This window comes from Notolepis coatsorum, assembly GCF_963971535.1.
Source record: "Notolepis coatsorum genome assembly, chromosome: 7".
Lineage (NCBI taxonomy): Eukaryota > Metazoa > Chordata > Actinopteri > Aulopiformes > Paralepididae > Notolepis > Notolepis coatsorum.
In genome coordinates this window covers 55,701,980-55,728,671 of record NC_140171.1, presented here as the reverse complement: position 1 = coordinate 55,728,671, position 26,692 = coordinate 55,701,980, and the positions used below count along the sequence as shown (strand labels likewise).

The 26,692-nt window shown below is 40.7% G+C and overlaps 1 protein-coding gene across 1 annotated transcript in view; it reads left to right on the top strand.

Moving 5' to 3' along the window:
• Positions 1–26,692, top strand: part of LOC311231665 (sodium channel and clathrin linker 1-like) — a gene marked incomplete at both ends in the record, with an annotated part of 128,244 nt that overhangs the window by 80,977 nt on the left and 20,575 nt on the right. Inside the window, 5 exons of the mRNA XM_084318293.1 lie at positions 2,254–2,325; positions 4,134–4,208; positions 9,320–9,462; positions 9,697–9,889; positions 18,168–18,364. Of these exons, the coding sequence (XP_084174419.1) occupies positions 2,254–2,325; positions 4,134–4,208; positions 9,320–9,462; positions 9,697–9,889; positions 18,168–18,364 (680 nt within the window). The remainder of the gene's footprint in view (positions 1–2,253; positions 2,326–4,133; positions 4,209–9,319; positions 9,463–9,696; positions 9,890–18,167; positions 18,365–26,692) is intronic.

Here is a 26,692-nt window from a genome sequence, read left to right as displayed (position 1 = left end):
AACTCACGTTTTAGGAATTACTGCAGAAAACCTTAAAAACATACTTATATTCTCGACGGTACTAACACGACAATGTATGAATGAAAAAATATAACGTTCCCACATCCGGAACGATAGATACCCAATGTTGAATGGGCCATAGTAATGTCGATATAGCTATAATATTTAAAAAGTTATAGCCCTGCAAAAAGGTAAACATCTCCATAGGGTTACAGCACTGGCAGACAGACTGGGCATAAGGATGGGCACAATTCCTAGCAGACAATGTGTTAACAATTGTGTGTATTGAGCTGTACTGTATTGTACCCATTCTGCAATCTGTTAATACAATTTTCAATCAATCAATTAGGGGTGTTGTGACATTTTGGGGAATGGGGAAGGGGGGTAGGAAGGAATGGGGGGAGGGGTGGGGGTAGGAAGGAAAGATGGGTAGAGGGAGATCATCAAAGAGATGGGGGAAGGGTGTCTTAACGCCCACAATACAAAAGACCAGGGGCGCAATGATAGCACCTTACCGGACAATCTTCCCACTGCGAAAACCAATCCCCAAGAACTGTGCATAGCACGTCAGAAATGGCCTTGAAAGCGACTTGGATCTTCTGCATTGTTGGCACATAGACAGATCTTTCTAATAGGGTCAAAATAATGGATTGTATATCACGCGTTTCTGTCCAGTGTCCAGTGACCTAAAACATATGGTCTACTCTACACATCTATAGTGTTCATCAGTCAAATTAATGGATTGCATCAGTACTCCATATCAGCCAATACTAATAGTTTACTACTCGGAATCGATAGTTTTAAAAGTGGTAACAGTGCAGATCTACAAGGTACTGACCTTCCCCTTGCAGTGTGGGTGTAAAGGAGATGGAGATGGAGATGGAACGTTGTAATGAATGCATACCCTGGGACGGTTACCGTACTTTTCGGACTATAAGCCGCGGCTTTTTTCCCCATTTTTCGACCCTGCGGCTTATATAACGGTGCGGCTTATATGTGGACAAAACCCGAAAATCGAAATATTGCTTTTTTTACTGCATTGAAATGTTATTTATCCTTATTTGCTAAACTTAATACAACTTGTAAATGAGTTAATTCTTGTTATTTGTCCGACAGTATTGTGTCCCAATGTCATTCTCTGTAGAGGTGGGAGTCATTCTCTGTAGAGGTGGGAGTTATTCTCTGTAGAGGTGGGAACTTAAAGCTCAATATAAGAGGCCATGCACCACCACCCACAGAATCGAGAAAGAGCAATCAATCTGTTAATCCTTTCCGTGTCCGGGCCGGGTGAGGTTTCCCGTGTTGAGTCAAATTAAGCCGCAGGCTCCACTCCTTACATATGGTAATTAAACATTAAAACACATGCGGCTTATAGTCCAGTGCGGCTTATATATGTACACATCATTCAATTTAGCTGCTGCGGCTTATAGTCAGGTGCGGCTCATAGTGCGAAAAGTACGGTACCTCACACGGTTTCCTCTGTCCCTCAGCTTCACTGATCTGAGTGAGAACAGCCTTTGTTCAAGCAATGTGTTTGGGTGCTTGAATAAATTAATGATATAAAGAAATTGTATATACCGTACTTTTCGCACTATAAGCCGCACCTGACTATAAGCCGCAGCAGCTAAATTGAATGATGTGTACATATATAAGCCGCACTGGACTATAAGCCGCATGTGTTTTAATGTTTAATTACCATATGTAAGGAGTGGAGCCTGCAGCTTAATTTGACTCAACACGGGAAACCTCACCCGGCCCGGACACGGAAAGGATTGACAGATTGATTGCTCTTTCTCGATTCTGTGAGTGGTGGTGCATGGCCGTTCTTATATTGAGCTTTAAGTTCCCACCTCTACAGAGAATGACTCCCATTGGGACACAATACTGTCGGACAAATAACATTAACTCATTTACAAGTTGTATTAAGTTTAGCAAATAAGGGAACAGATAAATAACATTTCAATGCAGTAAAAAAAGCAATATTTCGATTTTCTGGTTTTGTCCACATATAAGCCGCACCGTTATATAAGCCGCAGGGTCGACAAATGGGGAAAAAAGCTGCGGCTTATAGTCCGAAAAGTACGGTATATATTTTTGTTTTACTGTAAAACTGATGTACCCAGTTTTTTCTGACAAGGTTACTGTTTTACAAACGGGTTACTATTTGACACTGTGTGATTCTACTACCCGGATCACAGTAGTTTCCAAGTTTCCAAATGTGTGTGGCTGTGTCTGTGTGTCTGTGTCTGTCAGGTGGAGAGCACACGGAAGCAGTGTAATGCCCAGATCCAGCGTATGGCTGAGGAGCTGTCCGCCCTACAGCTGGTGAGGACCTGCCCTGCTGGGAACAACAAATCTTCCAACAAGCACTCTACCTTTCTTTCTCAGCTGTTTCCTCATTCGGTCTGGGTCCCCCTTTAACATTTTCAGAGCCCAAGCTTAACCTTGATTTACCGGTTGAATGCCCACCATCCACTTCTATGTTAGCGTTAATAACGCCTAATCTATGTTTTAAATTATGGCTATGTGTCTAATCTGCCCGTCGCTTATTAATGACTCGTTTTCCAGTCAATGTCGAAGCGGATTGTTTTTTTATCGGTTCATTTTTGTTTTATAGCATTTTGAAAAGCCCTCGTTTTCAAGGAAAATAAAAAGATTCCATGATAAAAGACGTTTACTGGAATATTCTAGAATACACAAGAACGTTGAAATTTTTTCGGCCTATTTATGAATAGTTTTCAAATAAACGCTAGATTATCGATAGTATATGTGTACGTATGCACGCTGGGGCCCCGCGAGCTGAAAATCGATTATCTGGTATCGCGCGCACACACACACACACATAGGGCAAACGCTCAGATCTCAATACAACTCTTGATTATCCCAAGACTGGTAAAATAGATTCCTTACCTCAGATCAGATGTTCTCCAAAAAGATCATTCCAATTCCTGATCGCCATTCAAAAAATCGATCACTACTGTCTACTATCGATTGGCTACTGTGAATATATATTCCAGGCTGATTCCCATCCCGCGATGACTTCCATGTTGAGCAGACCGCTTGCCAGCTCAAGGAGCCAGCTGGCTCCGCCTCTACATATCGACTGATCCCAGGTCAGTCTAAGCGACTGACGTGCAGTTACTCAGGGATAGACGATAGGGGGCGCTTTTTTCCATTCTGAGCTGCTGGAGGAGCTGCTGTACCAACGGGAGACTCTGTTGATGAAATATGAAATCAGATTGCTAACAAAAAAATTAAACGCTAATACACGCCGTGGGCATTCAGGCATTGGGCTGATAAAACGTCATATGACGTCATGGGCACTGAAAGTGACTTCTCAGAGATTAGCAGAGAAATTAGCAGAGATTGCTGTCTTCAAGAAACTTTGTGTACAAAAGTGGATACAGTGTACACTTGAGTAGATTTACATTTTTAAACGTCATTCGCTGCTATTCATGTTGAAAGGGTGCATAAAAACACAATACGAGTCTTGAAAGTCGCTAGGTCTAGGTAATTCACCCTTTTTGAAAGTGGCGTTATTTGATCTCAAATACTGTAGTACTCTCAATACTTGCCAAGTGCTGTGGTCGGAATTCTGGACTGGGTCAGAGCGAACTCGGAAGCTTATGGAAATGTATTTGCTCTCTTTTTCATATTTGTGTATAACTACCACAACCTTGAACCACGCAACGCAGGATTTATATTCACATATTCTTTCCAGCAGAGCTAAAGTCCAACTTCCGTAACTTTCACCAAATCGTTGACCTCCCTTATACTTTGGTTCTGTCCTCCGAGTTATCAATCACAGCGGAGCCAAGGGAGCTGTTGAGCCACATTTTACGCTTCGACAATTCCTTACAAGTGCTGCATTTCAAACTCAAATTTTTGCTTGAAGAGGGCATTTAATGATATAGTTAGTTTTAGCTAACATTGACACATTTTCAGGTATATTCTGTAACATTTATTGAATGGACAAAATGTAAACAAACATGATGTAAAAAAAATAAAGCAATTTTGTGGAAAATGGCTGAGGTTTATGTAAATGATGTAGCGATGTTGATGATGGACAGTGACATGTATAACACTGGTATGGTCCTTTAATTAACCCTTTGCCCCCCCCCCCCCCTTCGTAGGAGTGTGCAGATAAGGAATCTCAGATTGAGAGGTCTGTGCAAGAGCGGAAAGCTGTAGAGGAGGAACTCGAGAAGGTAAAACAAACCATAATAATGGACACAAAATGTTCAGGCTTACCACAAAATATGAGTGCTGATGGTGTTTGGGTATACAGTATACTAGTGGTCGACTGATATGGATTTTTCAATGGCCGATGCCAATATTTAGAGAGCAATGGCCAATAAAAATAACAATAACAAATGAGACACAAAATTGCAAAAAAAGAAAAACATACAGAAATTGCAGTTCAAAGTGCTTCAACAGTAAAAAAATACAGCCATAAGCGAGCATACACAATTAAATGCAAAAAGATAGAGAGGTAGCAAGGTAAGGTAAATCAAAGTTTTTCAGTAATACAAATAATAAAATAGAATAGATTAGATAGAGTAAAAATAGGCTAAAAATAATAAAATAGAATGGACAGTAAAAAGTGTGATAAAATTATAAAATATATAACAGCAATGTATCGCTCTTAATACTTTGAGTTTCTTTACAAAGTTCTAACATACAACAGAGCATCGCTCTAACATACAACAGAGCAGTGCATCGCTCTTAACACTGAGTTTCTTTACAAAGTACAGTTCTAAATTACCTTATAGAACAACAGCAGTGCGTCACTCAACAACAGAGCATCGCTCTAACATACAACAGCAGTGCATCGCTCTTAACACTTTGAGTTTCTTTACAAAGTACAGTTCTAAATTACCTTATAATTCAACAGAGCAGTGCATCGCTCTTAACTTTGAGTTTCTTTGCAAAGTTCAGTTTTGAATTACAACAGAGCAGTGCTCTTAACATTACAGTGCATAGGAGGTAGTGAGATAAAATTAGCATAGAACCGACACATGAATTTGATAGGAAGTGTATAAAAGTAGGTAGGGTAAGAATAGTGCAGGTAAAGTACAATTTGTGTCAGGATATCCCTGATGTTTCATTGAAATGCCTGAGCATAGAGATAGGTTTTAAGCTGTCTTTTGAAGATGTCTAGCGAGTTGGCTTCCCTGATGTTTTGGGGTAGTTTGTTCCATAGTTCCATAGTTGATAAAGGCTGCATTACCAATCCTCTTTTGACTGTTTCTGGGAGCCTCTAGTAGTCCAGCAGCTGATGATCGCAGTGTTCTTGCTGGCCTGTAATTTATTTAGAGTGTTGGCGATGTAGCTAGGTCCCTGTCCATTTAGAGCTTTGTATGTAAGGAGAAGGACCTTAAAGTCAATTCTAAATGTTACAGGAAGCCAGTGTAAAGCAGCTAAGACTGGACTAATGTGCTCTCTCCTTTTGGTTCTAGTTAGCAGTCGGGCTGCAGAGTTTTGGATTAGCTGAAGCCTCTCTGTGGTGTTCTTAGGGAGACCTGTGAAAAGTGCATTACAGTAGTCTAACCGGCTAGATATGAATGCATGAATTAGCTTCTCAGCATCGTTTTGATTAATAAATGGTCGTACTTTTGCTATATTTCTGAGATGGAAGAACAATGTTTTTGTCACTTTGTTAACACTTTGAGTGCCAACGACCAGATTAGTCATGCTAACTCGCCATGCGTTGAGTGTCAATGACGAGTTTTCTCGTCTTTTAATCGTTATTTCTTTTATTAGCAATATCTATTCATTTTTCATCCATCCAGCCTGACGTTATCATTGTGAATGGGTCTGAGCTCGAAAAGGGCAAATACCGCCGCCTATAGTCTCCCGGATGGTAATGCACATCATTGGATTGGTTTGGGTGGCCATGTGCATCAGAAAAAAAGTCCGGTCCGGGGTTTTCCCATCTCTGGCAAGCAGTATCGTGTTACCAGATTGACTGAGGACTAGGGATGTCCCGATCCGATCACGTGATCGGGATCAACAAAAAAAATTAAATAAAAAGTATCTGATTTTTTTTTTTTTTTTCAACAAACATGACCATGTTCACGTCTTAAACTCATAATGAGGCCTTAGTTTTAGTTTTAAATTGCATATCATCATTTATTTATTTATTGTCACACAGAGCAGAAGAATTTTGCCAAAACAAACCAATAGTATCCAGCTGCAGAACGGCAGAACAGCCAAACTCTCAGACCCAAATTTTTTTATCCCAATTTCTCACATTACATTCACCCTGAATGTTGACGTTATCCAGGTGAAAAGTTAACTTCATTCAAGCGAGGCATTGCAATCCTTGACATAAATCATTTGAAGGAATCGCGTTTAGGTCTGATATTGTGGCTGGTCTGCCGTTCTGCAGCTGGATACTATTGGTTTGTTTTGGCAAATTTCTTCTGCTCTGTGTGACAATAAATAAATTAATGATGATATGCAATTTAAAACCAAAACTAAGGCCTCAGTATGAGTTTAAGACGTGAACAATACATGGTCATGTTTGTTGAATTAAAAAAAAATTATAATTTGGATCGGATTGGGAAAGATCGGTATCGGTAGATACTCAAAATCACATGATCGGGATCGGATCGGGAGCAAAAAAACGTGATCGGAACATCCCTGCTGAGAACCCTCAGAGCAGCGTCGATTATGTGTTTCGGACTATAACGTTGGATAAATAAACGCGATTCATATTTGGAATGGCGAAAAGGAATTGGATTAATCTTTTTGCAGAACATCTGATGTGAGGTAAGGACGCTATTTTACCAGTATTGGGTTAATCAGATGTTTTTTTTCAGCCATCGCAGCGTGTCCGTGTGTGTGTGTGTGTGTGTGTATGACGTTAGCGCTGACCAGGTCATAGATAATAGATTCTTCAGCCCGCTTCTCTAGCGTGCATAAGTACACATACTATCGATAATCTAGCGTTTATTTGAAAACGATTCATAAATCAGCCGAAAAATGACAACGTGTTTTGTGTATTCCACTAAAGAGCTATTATCGCGGAATTTCTCTGGAATTACTAGAACTCTCCAAAACTATACTCTTATTCAAAACGGTATAAAACGGAAATGTACCAATGAAAAAAACAATCCGTTTCGTACATGTTGACTGCAAGCAAGTCATTGATAAGCGAGGGGTGTTTTAGACCCATAGCCATAATTTAAGATATAGTTTAAGCCTTCGCAAATTTCCCCGACCTCCCATTGATTTCAGCGCTGGCACGGAACGGCCATATATGGTCAAAGGGGCATGGCACTCAATGTGTTAATATGAGAATTGAAGTTCAGTTCTGAATCTATGATAACAATCAACTAGCTTAGCTGGTTGATGCCTGGGCCCTATTCCCCGTACCTGGCTAACTGAGTTAGCCGGATAATTTTCAGCATAGCTTGACTTAAGCCGGACCTTTCCGTTCCCCGAAGTCGGATTTTCTAAATCACCATGGTAACAGATCAGAAAGTTTGAACCTGGTCCGGAGCAGGGTTAAGTTCAGTTAGCTGGATGAACCATGGCCACGCCCTCGCAAAGAAATGCCAGCTCGCTTCCTGAAATATTTCTCAGTCTAGATCCCATTATATCATTCTGAATTATGTTTTTGTGCTTCGTTTTCCTAGAGGGGGCTTTTGAAATGTATAATAATAGAACTAAATGCTGATAATAAATCATATTCAGCCTATAGATTTACTTTGTCCTAAATAAAATAATGCACGTCATATACGGCGCTCGGAGTCGCGATACACGTTATTTTAATAACGGCGCATTGCAAATGTGAATCCCGCAGGGATATTTTTTATGAATGAAACCTATCGGCCGTTTGGCTCTGATTAGTTTCATATATTCTCCGCTGTAGATGTGCTTAACGGAGCGCCCGGATTGTGTTTCATTCAAGCATAAAATTGAAGTGTCTATGCGTGGATTGTGGTTTTTGTGGATTATGAATTACGAGGAATCTGAGGATTGTTGAATTGTATCATCACTCACACGTTATTGTGATATTGTAACTGGGATTAAAATGTCTGATGAGATGCGCTGTTTGACGGATTTGAGCAATTGAATGAGCCGTTGACGTCACATTAATGCATTTGAGAATAAAGAGATAAAACTTCATTCAACAGAAAAATATTCGAAACACGGGTCTCTTGTCCATTGATGGATACACAATGGATATATCACGTCTGGCACAGTGGTGCAACGGCTAGTGCTCACTCCTGTCAAGCGGATGACCCTAGTTCGAAACCCCGCGTTTCCAATATAATTTTTTTGGAATATAATATGAATGACTATACGCAAAAGTAGCCTAGTTTTAAGTTAAAATATTATAAATCTACATGCATTGATGATGTCATTCTTTATATAGCTCTCAAAGTGCACCAAATTGAAGCATTTACATTGCAAAAAGAAAAACAAAAAATAGAAAAAGGGGGGATTCGAACGCGGGTCGTCCGCGTGAAAGGCATAAGGACCAACCATCACACCACGGTGCCAGATTAATAAAACATCCACCATACATCCATCAATGGACAAGAGAGCCGTATCCTTATTCTGAAAGAGTTGAACTAATTATTTTCGCTAGCAAGATCTCATTTGATTATTCATTCCATAAGCCTACTGCCATCAGGCACGTTTAAAGAAATATAATCTGATTGATTGGGGTAATGAGGGACTTAAAATGTGCCTATAGATTATGCATTTAACTTGTCGGCGAGGCTATTGAGCCATACTGCATTGTACCCATTCTGCAATCTGTTAATAAAGTTTTAAATCAATCAATCAATCAATCAATGCCGTTAGAAAATCAGGATTTCTGCGATCGACACCTGCTGTCTTTTCAGCTGAAGCGGCCGTGCGCAATTATCCTGAGTCTCAAGTCTGGTTCAAATGAACGAGACTGAATCAGCGTTCGAGGAACAGGAAAATCCCGGATTCAAACATCGGGTTAATTGAATCTGGATAATGGGACTCTTGATCGACTTAGTTGAACCAGGTACGGGGAATAGGGCCCTGGTTGCAGTTGTTAATATTATTGACAATGTTATATGACATAACATATATATCATAACAATTGTACTAGAAATTGGATATATAGTAAATTATTGCAGTATTTCCCCTTCAATATATCTGTGATCTTTGGAGGCCTATCTCTTACCTTTTTGGGTAAGCTAGCATGAAGTGATTGGTATCAGTGGATTCCTTCAACAGATTGTCCGGTTTATACCATTAGTATCACAGTCCCATCATTATCACTTGTGACTGTATGTTGTAATGGTTCCTGTGGTGGTGGATTTGTCAGGTATATAAGGAGGGCAGGGCAGAGCCGGAGTTTAGGAAGATGGACGCCCTTCATCAAAGGTGTCTGAATGCAGAGCGGATGAAGGACGACATGAGCATCACCCTCCAGAGCACTCAGAACAAAGTCAAGAAGATGGGGATGGAGTAAGTGGTCATTACAGGAGGATCCTTTCTGCTCGTTGCTCAGGGTAACAGTAATTTCTGCTCATTGCTCCAGGGTAACATCCATTTCTGCTCACGTTTCCAGGGTAACAGTAGTTTCATTCTAAGGGCCGTCTTGAAGCCAGTTGTGGTCATGGGGCTTTGTTTACCTCCTAACGAGTACATGAAAAAAAAAATATATATATATATAAATATCTCCCCTCCCTCCATCCCTAGCTACAGTGAGGAGCTGTCACGGTGCCAGGAGGAGGTGCGGCGGCTACAGGGCTCTCTGGCCGCTGCCCGCGACGACTGTGTTGGTGTCAGTGAGGAACGTCTCCAGCTGCAGCAGGAGAACCTACAGCTCCACAGGGAGATGGACGAGCTGCGCAAGGCGAGCCTGCTGGCCGAGAAGAGGGCCAAGCACCAGTTAGCATGGAGGGGTAGTGAGCCTACTGGCTGAGAAAAGGGCCAAGGACCAGGTAGCATGGAGGGGTAGCGAGCCTACTGGCTGAGAAGAGGGCCAAGGACCCGGTAGCATGGAGGGGTAGCGTAGTGAGCCTGCTGGCCGAGGAGATGGCCAAGCAACAGGTACAGTAGCACAGAGGGGTGGCAAGCCTACTGGCTGAGAGGAGGGCCAAGCTACAGGTAGCATGGAGGGGTTTGATTGATTGATTGATTGATTGAAAACTTTATTAACAGATTGCAGAATGGGTACAATACAGTACAGCTCAATACACACAATTGTTAAGGGGATGCAGACCAGAGAAAGACTTTCATCTTGTTTACATCAGGGTCCCCCATTTAGCGAGCCTGCTGGCTAAGAAAAGGGCCAAGCTACAGGTAGCACAGAGGGGTGGCGATTAGGGATGGGTACGATGTTTTCCCAGATTGAGTACAAGAATTACTCAAGTAGTGCTCGAGTCATTGTTTAGGGAAATACATTTTTAGAACGCATCTTAACACAATCTGCACCAAAAACTAGTTAACTCGTTATTGCCTGTCATGCGTTCAGCGCCAGAAACTAGTTAACTTGTTTTTGGGATCGTTATTTCGTTTATTCGCTATATCTATTCATAATTCATAGCTGCAGCCTCTGGTATACCCTTCAGACCCTGTCTGAGCTGGCCGACGGTCAACATCGCCATCTACTGCCATGCGGAGCTATTGCATCCCATTGGAAATGGGCTGGTGTGTTTTAGGAGCAGATCTGAGCCGGGCGGGCAGGGTTTAAATACTCAGGCGAGCCAGGTCTATACAACGATGGCATGCAACAATAACCCCGCCCATATGTAACGGTCGGTAATGTGGTACGGACCTCCACGAGCAGTATTTGGAATGGCGATCAGATAATTGGATAATTTATTTTGCATTACATCAGATACAAGGTAAGAACACTATATATAAATTTGATCGTTGATCTGATATTCATTTCTACCGCGATCAAAGCTATCTGTGTGTAGGTGTATGTGATGACTGGATTACACTAAAATGCCTTTTTCTTTTTTTTGTATCTACTTTTTTCTCCCCATTTTTCTATTTTTTCTCCTGTCCCCAATTTCGTGCCATCTAGCCGCCCCTCTAAAATGCCTTTTTCTCGTCTTTTTCCTGGAATTACTCAAAAGCACCCAAACCATACTCTATTCAAAACGGCATAAAACGGAAATGTACGGATGAAAAAACAATCTGTTTTGGGCATGTTGACTGGAAGCAACTCACTGACAGTCGACTCAATTCCGATTCACAAGGTCCCGAATCTATTCGATTTCCGATAAAATTCTATTAAATGCTATACAATTTTAATGGTTCAAGGAACCCTCTAACATGTTGCATTGTTAAAAATATCAATGTTTACATTAACACTTTAATCGCCAAGGACGAGTTAACACGTCATTCTCCGCCATGCGTAATCTGCCAATGACGCCGTAACACGTCATTGAGATCAATATTTCAAAAATCTGTGATGGCAATCATATTTCACCCGCGGAGACTTGAGATCTCCTGTTGGATCTCCTCTCAACTCTCCAACGGTTCAAGAGCGCCATCTGGTGGCGGATCGGCGGATCGCCCAAACAGCAAACCGGAAACAGAAAGTGGTGCTCATCCAAATTCGGTCCGGCCACTTGCTATAGCTCCCGGGGCTCCATCTCGACACACTGGATAATCAATCGCTCGCCCTAACTCAATAAACAACGTTATTTGGACGTATATAGTATTATACAACCTGGAAATGGTTCATCTAGATCAACATCCCATAATAGCAAATTGTCTACTCCAAGCTGATCGCCCAACGGCCCGAGGAGACTGGGGTAAGTTTCAGCATTTATTATTACTGTGTTCGATACAAACTGCTCTGATGATCATATCACCCACACTACATGAATCATCTAACGTTGGCCACGGAATTATAAACGACCCCCCCCCCCATCCAGTCAACATCAGATGATGAGTAGTAACTTCTAGAAGCACGTACATTTGAAATGTTTTATCTGGCGCCGATCGCTATCAAACTGTATTTGATCATCAATATAATGCATTTATGGCTATAAATCACGTTCTGCAGAATGCTGCAGAAAACGATAAAACATATTTATACTTTAGACCATATTTTAGTATGAATATGTGAATGAAAAAGTAGAACCTTGCTACATCCTAAATGATAGATACTTGACGTTGAATGGGCCATAGTAATGTCAATTTAGCAATACAATTTAAAAAGTTATAGCCCTGCAAAGAAGGGGAACATCTCCATAGACTTTCAACAGTGGCAGATAGGGGTATATGATCAGAATAATCCCTGGCAGATAAAGGGTTAAGAATTGACTCTCAAGCAGTTACATGAAAGTACTTTTTCTTGGAACATTGGCTAGTTTTGCATATGTCACGTCTGGGTGTTGTCTCAGTAAGTGGTTTCGTAGATTTGTTGTATTTCCACAATCATTATCTATGTCTGTCACTATAGCCAATGTAAATGCTAGAAATTGTCACGTGGGGGCGGCCGGGTAGCGCAGCGGACTAAGCGTCTGTCTACCACCACAGAGCCAGTGGGATCGAATCCGGCTGTGGTGCCTCCAGCTTGGCCGACCGTCCATACTAACACAATTGGCAGTGTTAGCAGGTGGGAAGCCGGCGTGGGTGGGTCCTGGTCGTTGTAAAACAGCGACTCCTACAGTTCGGTCGGGGCGCCTGCACAGCAAGGGAAGGATCTGGGAGAGGTAGTGTGACCTTCCACACGTTACACTCACCCAGTGAGAGTCCGCGCTGCCAGGTGAAAAGAAGCGGTGGGCTGGCTACACATGTGTCGGAGGAAGCATGTGATAGTCTCCGCCCTCCCAGACCAACGGTAGGGGGTAGAGTGCGCAACGACCAGGAAGGGGATTGGGAATTGGCATAACGACTAACATTGGGATGGGAGAAAAACGGAAAAAGAAGGGGGGAAAAGATAATTAAAAAAAGAAAAAGAAAATGGTCACATGGGCTGGGAGAACCAATGGAAAATGCCTATCCCGAGGCCAAATTTAATTGCTGACCCCTGGTCTACACCCTCCCCAGACAGACAGTGGGGCAATGTGCGCAATGACCAGGAAGGGAATTTGAACGACTAAATTGGGGGATACAAAAAATATATATATATATTATTATTATAAAAAAAATGTATCCGCTTTTTTTCTCCTATTTCTTCTATTTTTCTCCCATCCCAATTCCATTGTGCCAATTCTCCCCTCCCCTGTCTTGAACGTTGCTCGCGTATGCCCCCCACTGGCCGGTTGTAGGGAGGATAGAAGCCTTGCATCACGTGTCCCCTCCGATGCACGAGGAGGCAGCCTGTCACATCTTTTCACCTGCCAGCGCGGACTCTCATTGGCGAGGTGTAACGTGTGGGAGGCTCACACTACCCCCGCCATTTCCTGTCTCTGCTGTGTAGGCGCCCCCAACCGACCTGTAGGAGTCGCTGTCCACAATGTCCAGATTACCACCCATCGACTTCCACCCGCTAACTCTGCCAATTGAGTTAGTATGACGGCTGTCGAACCCGGTGTCTCTTGCGTTGGTGATTTTTTATTTTTATTTTTTAATTACTTCTTTTTAAGATCGATCTTGGGATTTTATGAATCGCTAATTCAAATGAAGATGGATTCAGAATTGGAAAATCGTTTTTTTTTTTAACCCAGCCCTAGCAATAACGAGTTATTGCGCATAGTCTCTCTCTCTCTCTCGCTCTCTCTCTCTCACACACACACACATGGACGCTACCAATTTTATTATGTCTCGCACCACGGACAGCAATATACCCGATGCTTAATGTGTACATTATAGTGAAATGCTTGCTTCTGTATGACCCTCCTGAAATGTATTGTGCTTCATACAGTAAAAAGTTAAAGAATAAAGACCAAACACTACAAAATATACAAAACAAAAAACTTACAAAAATGAGGTAGAAGAGGTAGTGCAAATATTTTAGGAATAAATAGATAAAATGTAATGTTTAAAAAGTGTTTAAAGTGAATGTTAAAGCTGAATGTTTAAAGTGAGTGTGTGCATATGAATGTGTGCAATGAATGTAAAATGGATGAGTTTGTTACATAGAGTCCGCATTTAGCATACTGATGGCCTGGGGATATAAGCTCCTTTTGAGTCTCTGTACTGGCCATGAGACTCCAGTAGCGATTGCCTGACCGCAGTTGTTTGGGTGGCTAGAGTCTTTGACTATTCTCTTAGCCTTGGCCCTGCAATGCCTGTAGTAAATGTCCTGGAGAGTGGGAAGCCCATCTCCAATTGTGTGTTCGGCAGATGGAACCACTCTGCAGTCTGCTGTAATCATGTGCAGTGCTATTCCCAAACCAGGAGGTGATGTTACCAGTCAGGATGTTCTCTATTGTGCATGAGTAGAAGTGCTTTATGATCTCCTGACTCACTTTGAACTTCCTTAGGAAGTAGAGGCGCTGCCGTGCCTTCTTCACTACACTGTTTATGTGTGTGGTCCATGTCAAGTCCTTGGATATCTGGACTTCGAGGTACTTGAAACTGTTCACTCTTTCGACTGGTGCCGAGGGGGCTGTAGTTCCTTGCCCCATACCTCCTAAAATCCACAATAATTTCTTTAGTTTAGCTGACATTCAGGGAGAGGCTGTTCCCCTGCCATCACAGCACCAGGTTCTCCACCTCTCCCAGGTAGGCCCTCTCATCGTTTGCAGAGATCAGGCCCACCACAGCTGTCATCAGCAAACTTAATGATTGTGTTGCTGTTATGCTTTGCCACACAGTCATGCATGTAAAGTGAGTAGAGGAGGGGGCTCAGAACACAGCCCTGGGGAGCCCTGTTGAGAGTGATGGTTGAGGAGGTGCAGTTACCTTCTCTCACCACTTGGGGTCTTCCTGTCAGGAAGTCCAAGACCCACTGGCATGTTCTGAGGCCCTGCCACATACCTCTGGAATCAGTTTTGTATTGTATTCTTTTTGTTTTTGTATTGCATTTTGTTATGTATTGTCAGTTACCATTTGTAATAATAATTACATTACCTCCACTCTGTCTGCAGCAAGTCTCTCCACTCGTGGAACGACATGTCCGTATCAATACTAGTATATGAACGCTAAGCAAAGTGGGTGACATGTTGTTGGCACAATTTGGAAATGCACAAACACGAACCAATGTTCTTATCTTTTAGATAATGCTAAGTAAGCCTCCTTGGAACCGATCTCAAGCTGTACGCTAAGGTACTAGCCATCCGACTTCAAAAGCATATGATCTTTAGTTCATTTAGGCTTTAGGCTTCATAAGAGGCCGCCTGATCACGGATAATATTAGACTGTTACTGCATGTGATAGATGCCAGCAAGGATGCCGCGCCTCCTACGGCTGTATTATCCTTAGACGCGATGAAAGCCTTTGACAGGTTGGAATGGTCTTATTTATGGGCAGTACTTAGAAGGATGGGGTTAGGTGATGGGTTCATTCATATGATCAAAGTACTATATACAGATCCATCTGCCATGATTTGTAAATTCTGCTCTCCACTCTTCCCTGTGTCGCGCTCGTCCAGACAGAGTTGTCCTCTTAGTCCCGGACTATTTGCTCTATCCCTTGAACCTTTAGCACAGTACATAAGACAATCCCAGTCCATAGCACCGATCTCAATTAAGGGCACACAGCATCACATTAGCTTATATGCAGATGATGTAATCTTGTTCATGCAAAACCCTGCCACCTCCCTACCTCATCTTCTCAAAGTAATAGATGATTTTGGCAATCTATCGGGATTTAAGATAAACTGGCCAAAATCGGCCTTCCTTCCACTCAATGTGACTGCGAAGGCTACCATCCTCCCAGCAAATATACCCATGGTAGAACACTTTAAATGTCTTGGAGTTGAAATATTCCCCACTATAAACCAAACGGTGAAGTATAATTATTCCGGATTGCGAGACAGGATCACAAATGACTTCGGCAGGTGGTCAAAATAAAAAAACTCATTACAGGCCAGAGCGTCAATAGTTAAGATGAATGTTTTGCCCAGAATTAACTTCATCAGCTCGATGTTACCGTTACCCCCCCCCCCCCCCTGCTGGTTACTGGCAAAAACTACACTCTGCTGCATATAAATGTATTTGGAACAACAAACGTCCACGATTAAAAATATCCACTGCACAGAGAAATAAAACCGACGGGGGTTTAGCCTTTCCAGACTTCAATTATTACTTTAAAGCGTTCTCTTTGAGACCACTGATCACCTGGTTTGATTCTCAAGCAGCGGTATCCTGGAGACCATTAGAGGAGAACATAGTGGCACCACATAGACTGCAGGATATAGTGTACACCAACTTATCAATTAAGCAATGCAACTTAAGATTTGGCCCTCTTATTACACATGTGATCCGGATATGGCGTGACACACAGAAAAAGTGTACTAACCACCATAAATGGCACAGGCATTCTCCCCTATTTAATAACAATTTAATCCTTATTGGAAAACAACCTATCAGATACCCTGGATGGGAAAAGAAAGGCATACACACATTGGGGGATATCTTCGATGACCATGGTCTCCGCAGTTATCGAGATATATTCAACAAATTTGACCTCACCAGTTCCACTTACCTCTTCTATCTATAAATAAGAGCAGCTTTGAAGGCTCACGGAGTCCCATTAGATATTCCACTTGAGCACCACAGATTTCACAAATTATTTTATGACAAGGAGACGTCGAGAGGCTTCATCTCTGACTTTTATCGCCATTTACTTACGTCCTCATATAAGGTCCTTCCCCTAGACTCGGTTTGGAGGAAGGATATCCCAAACCTGGAAGTAGATTTTGATTGGGATGCAGTCTGGGAAAATGTTCCGCTATCATCACGCAACCCAGATCACCAACAGATTAATCATTAACTTTGTTCATAGGACTTACCTGACCCCTAGACGATTGCACCTAATGGGTCTCAGACCGGACTCTCGATGCTCCTTGTGTTCAAACGATGCTATTGGTACATATATGCATATGTATTGGGAATGCCCTCCTGTCAAGACTTTCTGGGAAAATGTCACCACTCAATTATCAGAATTTTAGTCTCTGACCATACCGACACTGCCTTCTGTATTGTTGTTGAATGATGTTTCTCAGTTATCGACCTCTTTTCATGTAAAGAGACTCATTTTGGCGGGTCTTACGGCTGCCAAAAAGTTGATAGCGTCACGCTGGATTCAACCGGATAAAGGTTCTCACCTATCTCGATGTGATTTATCTAGAGATATCCACTGCACAAATTTTAGGTGTTAGCAGTATGGGTAGCTGTGGTGGATAAGATAAAGGAACGCATATAAATTTGGAATTTTATGATGTTGAATGAAGTAGTGGATGTATAGTCCAAGTGGGGGTCCTGGGGGGGGGGGGGGGGGGGGGGAGAGTGAGCAAGAGCCCATGTATTGTATTAATTATTTTTATGTCTTTTAATCTACTTTCATTCTGATTTAATTACTGGACTGTCATTATTGTTATTATTATTTCTGTTATTGTCCTGTGATTTATCGTTGATTATTACTGTTACTGTATACGTAGTTTGTCTTGTTTCATGTTAAAAAAAGGGAAAATAAAAATGTGTTAAAAAAAAGATAATGCTAAGTTAGCTGTATTCCAACACAATAAACTTTTCACTGTACACTCTCATGCTCCACAGCTGACTAGTGTTGTCTTCCTGCAACAACTAACGCCTCACAGAATTTCAGAGAACGATTTCTGGTACAAACAAGCACTTTATTTTTTTATCAAGCACCCTCAAAAACCAGTTCAACCAGTTGCAACGGGCCTGCCTGTCCTTCCAGCCAACAGCAATGCACTGTATCTACCAGGCAATGTTAATGCACCAGCTGACCCTGCTGACTTGACTGGCGGCTCCATCTTGGTTGCCACGGTCTGCTGCTCGGCTGTCTAGCCATCAGCATTGTGTCTACTACTCTGCTGAGAGACTGATGAGCTCTGCAAGAGCCGTCTGGCAGCCATGTAGTTCCACACTGCCAGCGGAGAACAATAGCAGGATGAAGGGAAGAAACAGAGGGCAAGAGGAAAAACAAGAGATGGCTTAACCGTGTTAGGGGTAGCCCGCTGAGAAGAGGGGAGAGACAATGGAGTGCAGAGATGGAGCGATAGACGAACCATGAGGGACAAGGTTTGCACACATCACACAACCCTCCCTCCACCCTCTCTATCTCCCCCCTAGGTGTCCCAGATGGAGCAGGAGTACAATGTGAAGGAGCTGGGGCTGAATGTGCAGGCGGAGGAGCTGGAGGAGAGAAGCCGGAGCTCCAGCGCTGATCTGATGCGCCTCCTTGCAGCTCAGCAGAGGAGCGCGTATCACTGGAAGGAGGAGGCGAAGAACCTAGCCCACGCCTTCGAAACCAAACTCACTAGCCTTAAGTAAGAGCTCAGAGTAACCTAAAGTCACCAGCCTTAAAGAGTAACAACACCAATGGTCTATTTGCTGTGCCCTAGTTGTTGAAAATACTCACCTTGCTGGAACACTCTGCCCCATCCAATCTGTGGTGTCAAAGTAGCAATTTCCCCCCTAGACATCACAGATTAGGCAGGGCAGAGTGTGGAGCAAGGTAAAGGTTTTCGACCAATAGGGCACCAAAATTACAATGGATTTAGTATTTAAAGGGATGGTTTGGATATTTGGAAAAATTAATACTTGCTAATGCTAGTAATGTAATCGATGTAAAGCTATTAGCTTACTGACTGAGTGCCATGGTCGGAGTTCTGGTTGGATTCTCAGAGACGTTTTTGACAGGCAGCAAACGACCAAATTTCTTTTAATCCACACCACAACATGCAGGCAAAGGGTTACCCGTTTCCAACATGTTGGCTGTGAACCGGCTCCAGTGTGTAGTAATACACAGTATTTTTCAAGAAAATAGGAAATGCTTGAAGACCATGGTTTTGTGTTGGAAATGGGTAAATCTGTTGCCTGTCTGTTGTGGTGTGAGTTAAAACATTTTCATTATCCTCCTGGTTTGCATGTCATGATCAGGAACATAAACACACCAGCCACCGTTGCTGGATGTCAAAGCTATGGAAGGTGGTTTGTGTCAAAAAGAGTAATGCGATTAATTGTGTTGTTGTTTTTTTGTATATGTTACTGTTTTCAAATTCCTCAAAACGAACGCATAACATTGACAACCCTAAGAATAACCCATGCATGGACATTAGCTTAGTGTTTGCTTGGTCCCATGGTCTGTTACTCAGGCAGCTTCTGGCAAGCACACAGGATTCAGTAACAATAAAACATTTTAAAACCACACCGCAACAAAGGTTTCAACCATCTACAACAGAATACAACAACCATGATTCATGTCATTCTGATTCTTGGTCAGCTGATGCTATGGAACTATTTAGTTTCTTGAAAAACGCAAGTGTGTCGAATCACACTTTCGGTAGTATCAGTACTTCCAACAAGTGCACACTGTTTTGCGGGATTATATTTCTATTACCTCACTCTTGAGATGATGATAACGCAGCTAAACTAGTTTGTACCGACCACTAAATGGGTACATTGTGCAAAAGCGTTAATGGAGCACAGTAAATATTGGACACACAAGCATGAAATTGAACAACAATCTTGTCATATAGTGGTAAATTAAAGATAATTATTTTGCAGAAAAGTTTAGTGTACTCCTTTTTTAAGAACAAGCTCTTTAGCAAAGTGTCAAAGGTCTATTCACAAGGCAGGCATCTTCAACCATTACAGACCTATATCCATCCTACCTGCCTTGTCAAAGATACTTGAAAAGCTTGTCTATAAAAGGTTAATTGAACATCTTAATAAGCACAATATTATTTACACTCACCAGTACGGGTTCAGAAAGAAACATTCAACATATATGGCAATCACACATCTAATTAATGAAATATACAAAGCTAAAGACAGAAAGGAAAACACTATAGGTATTTTTTTAGACTTATCAAAGGCATTTGATAGTCAATCACCATATCCTCCTACAGAAGCTCTCACATCTTGGAATAAAAAACAATGCACTGCTATGGTTCACCAGTTACCTTAAAGATAGACATCAGTCTGTATCCTATAATGGGATCAATTCTCCTTGCTTCCTTTACTTTGCAGTCTGCCCCAAGGTTCAATTCTTGGGCCTTTGCTATTTTTGCTATATATCAACATCAATGACCTCCCTAACGTCTCAGACAGGCTGTCGAAGATTTTATTTGCAGATGACACAAGTGTATTCTATTCACATAAAGATCCTGATACCATCAGTAGGGTCTTAAATTAAGAACTAAACAAACTATCAATTTGGTTTAAATGCAACAAATTATCACTAAACTTGAAAAAAAATTCAAATCTGTAATTTTTAACTCCTCAACTCCTAAAAGTAGTGATCAATGACATCCCCATAGCTAGGGTGTGTTCTAGACGATTCCTTGGTGTTCTGCTTGATGAATCCCTATCATGGAAACCTCATATCACAGCCATAACTACAACAATGGCCAAGAGTATTGGTATTCTTGGAAAAACACATAACTTGCTGAGCACTGAGGTTGCCACAATGTTATATTACTCTATGGTTTACCCATATATCAATTACTGCAATTTAGTTTGGGGTAGTACTCATCAGACCAAACTTGAGCCCATATACCGTCTGCAGAAACGAGCTCTAAAAATAATCAGCTGTGTACAACAGTCATTCTTCATTTATCAAGTGAATTATCTTCAGACTGGTTTATTTGTGCATAGTTCTTTAAACAGAGCCCTTCCCCCTTTTTTTCATGACATGTTTGCCCATAATCACCAAATTTTCTGAAGTTCAAAGAGCACTGAAATCTCATCTCCTAGATCACCAATATTTCCCATATGGGCTCCCTTTACAAACTGTGGTCTGATGGCTTGTTGTATTTTGTTATCGTATTTTTGTTTTATTATATATTCTTCCTGTCATTAGTTGTTTTCTCTATACTCAAAATCGTATTGGCATGGGTGCTTGCTTCGGTGTCTGCTTGTGTGTTTGGGGGGGGGGGAGATTTTATATATTTATATATTTATATATATATATATATATACATATATATATATATATATATATATATATATATATATATATATATATATATATATATATATATATATATATATATATATATATATATATATGTGTGCTGTCAATAGATAAAAAATAATTAACTAATTAATCTCACAATTTTCTGTAATTAATCTACATTAAAAATAGAATTTTTCTACTTAAGACCGAAGCTTGTAACAGATATTTACTTGAGTAAATCATGGAATTAATGTAAAATCAACACAAAGAAAGTACTTAGATTCAAAGACTATTTTAATAGCTTTCTTTTTTTTTTCTTTTTTTTTTTTTTTATTATTGCAAAACAAAACTTATTAAAAGTCAGTACTCAACACACAATGTATAATGAAACTTTCAGTAAAGGTGGTTAAAATATATGCAAGTACAGAAACAGGATAAAACAAAAATAGTCAATAATAACATTTTAACCGTATACAGTGTATATCCAGCGAAGTTACAATTATATAAATGTTAATATATAATATACCCCTAATACCCATTTTCTAAAACCCTACACACATATGCTCCAGCTCAAACCCCCCCCTCCCGGACCCCCTCTTGGATAGTACCTCCATTATCCCTCACTCCTAACCAGACACTACCATTATAGGCTAGCTTTTATTCTCTCCACCACTTCTAACCACATTGACATTTTGGATTCATTGAGCCCCAGAATTCTTGCTGTAGATATTTCTTGATATATCACATCGAGATATGTAAGAAACCACACTTTCCGGCACATTTTTTCCGGTTGAAACCAACGTGATGCGATCAGTTTTTTAGCTACTGTGATACCCGATAAAACCAATCTTTTTAGTTGTGGATTCACTGCAAACTCAAAAACATCATTCAATAGCAATACCGCGGGGTGTACAGGTATATTCCAAAATACGAGTATTGATAATTGTTGGGACACATCTTTCCAGAATGCCTTAACTGGTGGGCAGTCCCAATACATGTGCATAAATGTTCCTTCGTCCCCATTTGTACACTGGGAGCATTTGGAGTCTTGTATAAGCCCCATTTTGCACAGCCTTATAGGAGTCAAGTATGTCCTGTGAATATAGTTCAGATTGATTTGTTGATGATCCGGGTTCCTTGATGTAAGTCGGACATTTGCCCAGGCTCCTTGCCAATCAAAGTCATTTTCCAGGTCTGGTATATCCCTCCTCCAGACATTGTCTAGTTGAAGGGTTTCATACGAGGACGTTAGTAATTGATAATAAAAACCTGATACAAAACCTCCCAATGTATCTCTTTCATAGAAATTTGTGGTATCTGTGGTGTTCAATTGGTATGAGTAATGGAACACCGTGAGATCTCATACAAAGTCGTAACTGTATGTAAAAAAGCCATGTGGACTCGGTGAGGTTAAACTTTATGCATATTTCGACATAACTACAGAGGCCCTTGTTATTAAAAATATCCCCTAATGAGTGTATGCCTCTCTCTTCCCATATAGGGAATCTTATAGGTCGTTTTCCCATTAAGAGAGCATTGTTATTGAATATGGGAGTGTGATTATGCCATACTTGAGGGTTAGGAAATTTCCTTTGTGTTTCCCGCCATGTCCTGATTGCATGGGTAATTATTGGGCCAAATTCTCGCTCACAATGCTTGATTGAAAGTTTAGTGTATGCTATGTCTTTCAATCTCTGTGGGGCTACTATGTTTTCTTCTAATTTTCTCCAAGATACCAAAGCCTCGGGGTCAAACCATATCTTCTTCAATGGTCTTAATGTGAAGGCATTAAAATATTGTAAAAAATCTGGGACTGCCATGCCACCGTCTGCTTTATTTCTCTGTGCGGTGGATCTTTTTATGCGAGGTGGTTTGTTATTCCAAATAAATTTGTATGTGGAGGTTTGTAATCTTTTCCAGTAGCCCTCTGGAGGAGGTAACGGAAGCATTGAGCTGAAGAAATTGATTCTTGGTAATACATCCATCTTAACTATTGATACCCTTGCCTGTACTGAGTTTTTAAGTTTTGCCCACCTGTCCAGGTCGTCTTTGATTTTGTTCTGTATTTTTGTGTAATTGTGCTTCACCGTTTGTCTTATGGTGGGAAATATTTCCACACCCAAGCATCTGAAATGTTTGACCATGGGTATCGCACCTGGGAGGGTTGTCTCTTTTTTTGCACTGGTGTTAAGAGGAAGAAAAGCCGACTTAGGCCAATTTATTTTAAATCCCGATAGATCACCAAAGTTCTCTATCAACTTGAGTATAAGCGGCAATGTGTTGTTGGGGTTTTGCATGAACAATATTACGTCGTGCGCATATAAACTAATTTTATGATGTGTGCCCTTGATTACTATTGGTTCTATGTGTTGGGATTGTCTTATAAATTGTGCTAAAGGTTCTAATGATAGATCGAATAGTCCGGGACTAAGAGGGCAACCTTGTCTGGCTGAGCGTGATACCGGAAAGATATCGGAGATGAATGTGCCTGTTGTAATCCTGGCCGATGGGTCTTTGTATAGTACTTTAATCATATCAATGAAACCTTTTCCTAACCCCATCCTTTCCAATACTGCCCATAGAAACGACCATTCCAACCTGTCAAATGCTTTCATAGCATCCAGGGATAGTATCGCCTTAGGTGTGATGTCCTCTTTGTCTGTATCTAGTACGTGCAGTATTCGCCTTATGTTATCATTGATCAGGCGACCTTTTATGAAGCCTGTTTGGTCCGGATGAACTAAAGACGTCATATGCTTTTGCAATCTGATGGCTAATATCTTAGAGTACAGTTTGACATCGGTTCCGAGGAGGCTTAAAGGACGGTAACTACCGCACTCAGTGGGGTCTTTGTCTTTTTTGTGAAGAACTGAAATGAGTGCGGTATTTTGGTGTTCAATGAAGCTTCCCTCTTTGACTGAGTATAAGATCATATTTAGTAATAAGGGTCCAAATATGTCCCAGCAAGAAATGTACATTTCTGATGGGATACCGTCAATTCCCGGAGCTTTGCCGTTTTTCATTCCGGATATGGCCTTCTTGAGTTCTTCTAATGTGATCGGTACTTCTAACTGTTTAGCGTCTTCCTCCGTAAGTTTAGGGAGAGTAATTTGATTAAGATATGTGTCTAATTTGTCTTGATCAAAGGTCGTTTCTGAGTTATATAAATCGGAGTAGAATTCTTTGAATGTATCGTTTATTATTTTGGGTTCTGTTACTAGAGCTTGTTGTTTCCTAATGGCAGTTATATCTGCAAATTTTGCATTAATTCTTAGTCGCATGGCTAATAGGTGACTAGGTTTAGAACCTTGGAAGTACTGCTGTTGTCTTGTGCTGCGTATTTGCAATTCCGATTTTTGTCTGTACATTGCTTTGATCTCTGTCTTTAGAATGTTAACTTGGTTATCTAGTCTAGTAGAGTTGTTGTATTTTAAAGAATTAAAAAGCGTTGAGTAAAGCGTTTCCATTTCAGACAGTTTTGTGTTTTGATTTTTGCGCAATATGGAGGTAAATCTATCCGAGAAATCCTTGATCATATTCTTTACCGACATCCATAATATTCTGGGATCTTGCACCGAGTTAGCATTATCCCGTAGGAATACTGTGAGAGCTTCTTTAATTTGTGTAATGAATTCCTTGTTGTTAAGCAGCATCGAATTAAAACGCCATCTTGGGGCCCGGGCAGATAGTGTACCAAATGTTGCTTTCAGGATTAAGTAGCAGTGATCTGATAGCGCATTGGGTGTCATTTCCACTTCATATTTATCAAATATTCTCGGGGATGCAAAGACGTAATCAATTCTGGATAGTGTGTTGTGTCTCGCCGAACGACAGGAGTACTTGCGGGTCATGGGGTTAAGTGAACGCCATAAATCAGTTACTCCTGTTGATTTCGACCAATCTTTTAATGCTTTAGATGAATTCTTTTGTTCGCTGGAGAAGGAAAGGTAAGTTTTGTCCATCCTTGGGTTCCAAATGGCATTAAAATCCGCACCTATTATATATGAGTACTCGGGATGGTTTAACATTTCTCCTGTTAGTGAAGTGAAGAAACCCACTTCGTACAAATTCGGGGCATATACCGCTGCCAATGCAATTTTCCTGTTATTGTGTATAATCCTAGCTATAGTTATGCGCCCCTCAGCATCCGACCATACCCCTTTCAATTCGATATTTAATTTGCGTCTGACGACTATGGCTACCCCTCTAGTTCTCGTAGCAAAAGAAGAGTGACTAATATTATGGTATATGTTATCCGCTAACGTATTTATGTCTCCCTCTAAAATGTGCGTTTCGCTTAATAGAGCCACGTCCACATGTTCTTTTTTCATCAGTGTGAGCACGCTTTTGCGCTTGTGTTGTTTGTTTATCCCACCGGTGTTCCATACCATTATATTCAAACTAGCCATAGTCTATGCATGTTTTCGTGTAGTTTTTGGTAATGTTTCTGGAGTATGAAGCTACAATAGATGTACATCCAATTAATGAGGTCCCGTTGAGAGCTGAGCTTAAAAACATATATATATACAAATAAAAATCCCCTATTTTCCCCTCACCCAGAAAGTCGAACATGCCTGTGTTCCAAGAACACATCCTCCGCGATTGACTTTCTCCCATGGTCCACCGGATTGCCCAAACTGAGCATTGTAATCCTAATTTTCCTATGCTAATTGCCATAGGATCTAACATTTCCATTCTATTGCAATAGAATGTCGCTTTTGGTCTTGCACCTTCCCTTACTGTAATGAAGTATTGTGATAAATAACATAAAAATAAAAATAAAAAATAAAATAAAAAAAGAGAATAAACCTTTATCGACATATTCCTTTGAACCCTCCACTAACGTGTGGGGAAAAAAAAGGAAAAGATTGTAGAGCAATATTGACACCTTAATGTGAAGAACATTGGAAAAGAATAATGTAAGTTAAAATATATTTAAAAAATATAGAGTAATATTGACACCTTAATGTGAAGAACATTGGAAAAGAACAATGTAAGTTAAAATATATTTAAAAAATATAGAGTAATGAGAAGAAAAAATTAAATAAAATAAAAATCAATGGAAAGATATAGATAAGGAATAAGAGATAAATAATTATCAACGTGGAGAAGCCACTAGAACCGATTTAACTGATTAGATAAGATAGAAAAGCAGCGCCTTTTAGCGCTTCAATGTGCCTTTAATGGAGTGATTACTTAAATTGTTAGAATAACCTTGCTGTGCTCATACGTTTATGTGTGGTTAATTTTTAAAGTATTATTAAGGACTGATTGCACTTCATTTAATTTATTATCTGCTATGTGTATACACACCGAATGTTATTGTTAGAGTTGTATGCTTCGTTGTCATGGTGCCTTATATTCTAGAAGGTTGTAGAATATACTAGTGCCTAGACTTTTTTACTTTCCAGAATGATCTAAGAGACCCAGGGCATTTGAGCGATAAACCCAGAATATTCCAGATAGATCTTTTTGCAATGATATTTATTTGTCCCCTCAGAGACCAGAGACTGAAATTATAATGTATTATGAATCGTATTATACACAGTACACTTTGTTATAGACAACTTGCATATCGTTTGCTACTTTGATGAGCACAACAAAGTCATTCCAACACTGGTGGAATGACCTTATTGATGAACACAATAAAGTCATTCCAACACTGGTATATATTGAGAGAGAGGCTTAACTGTTT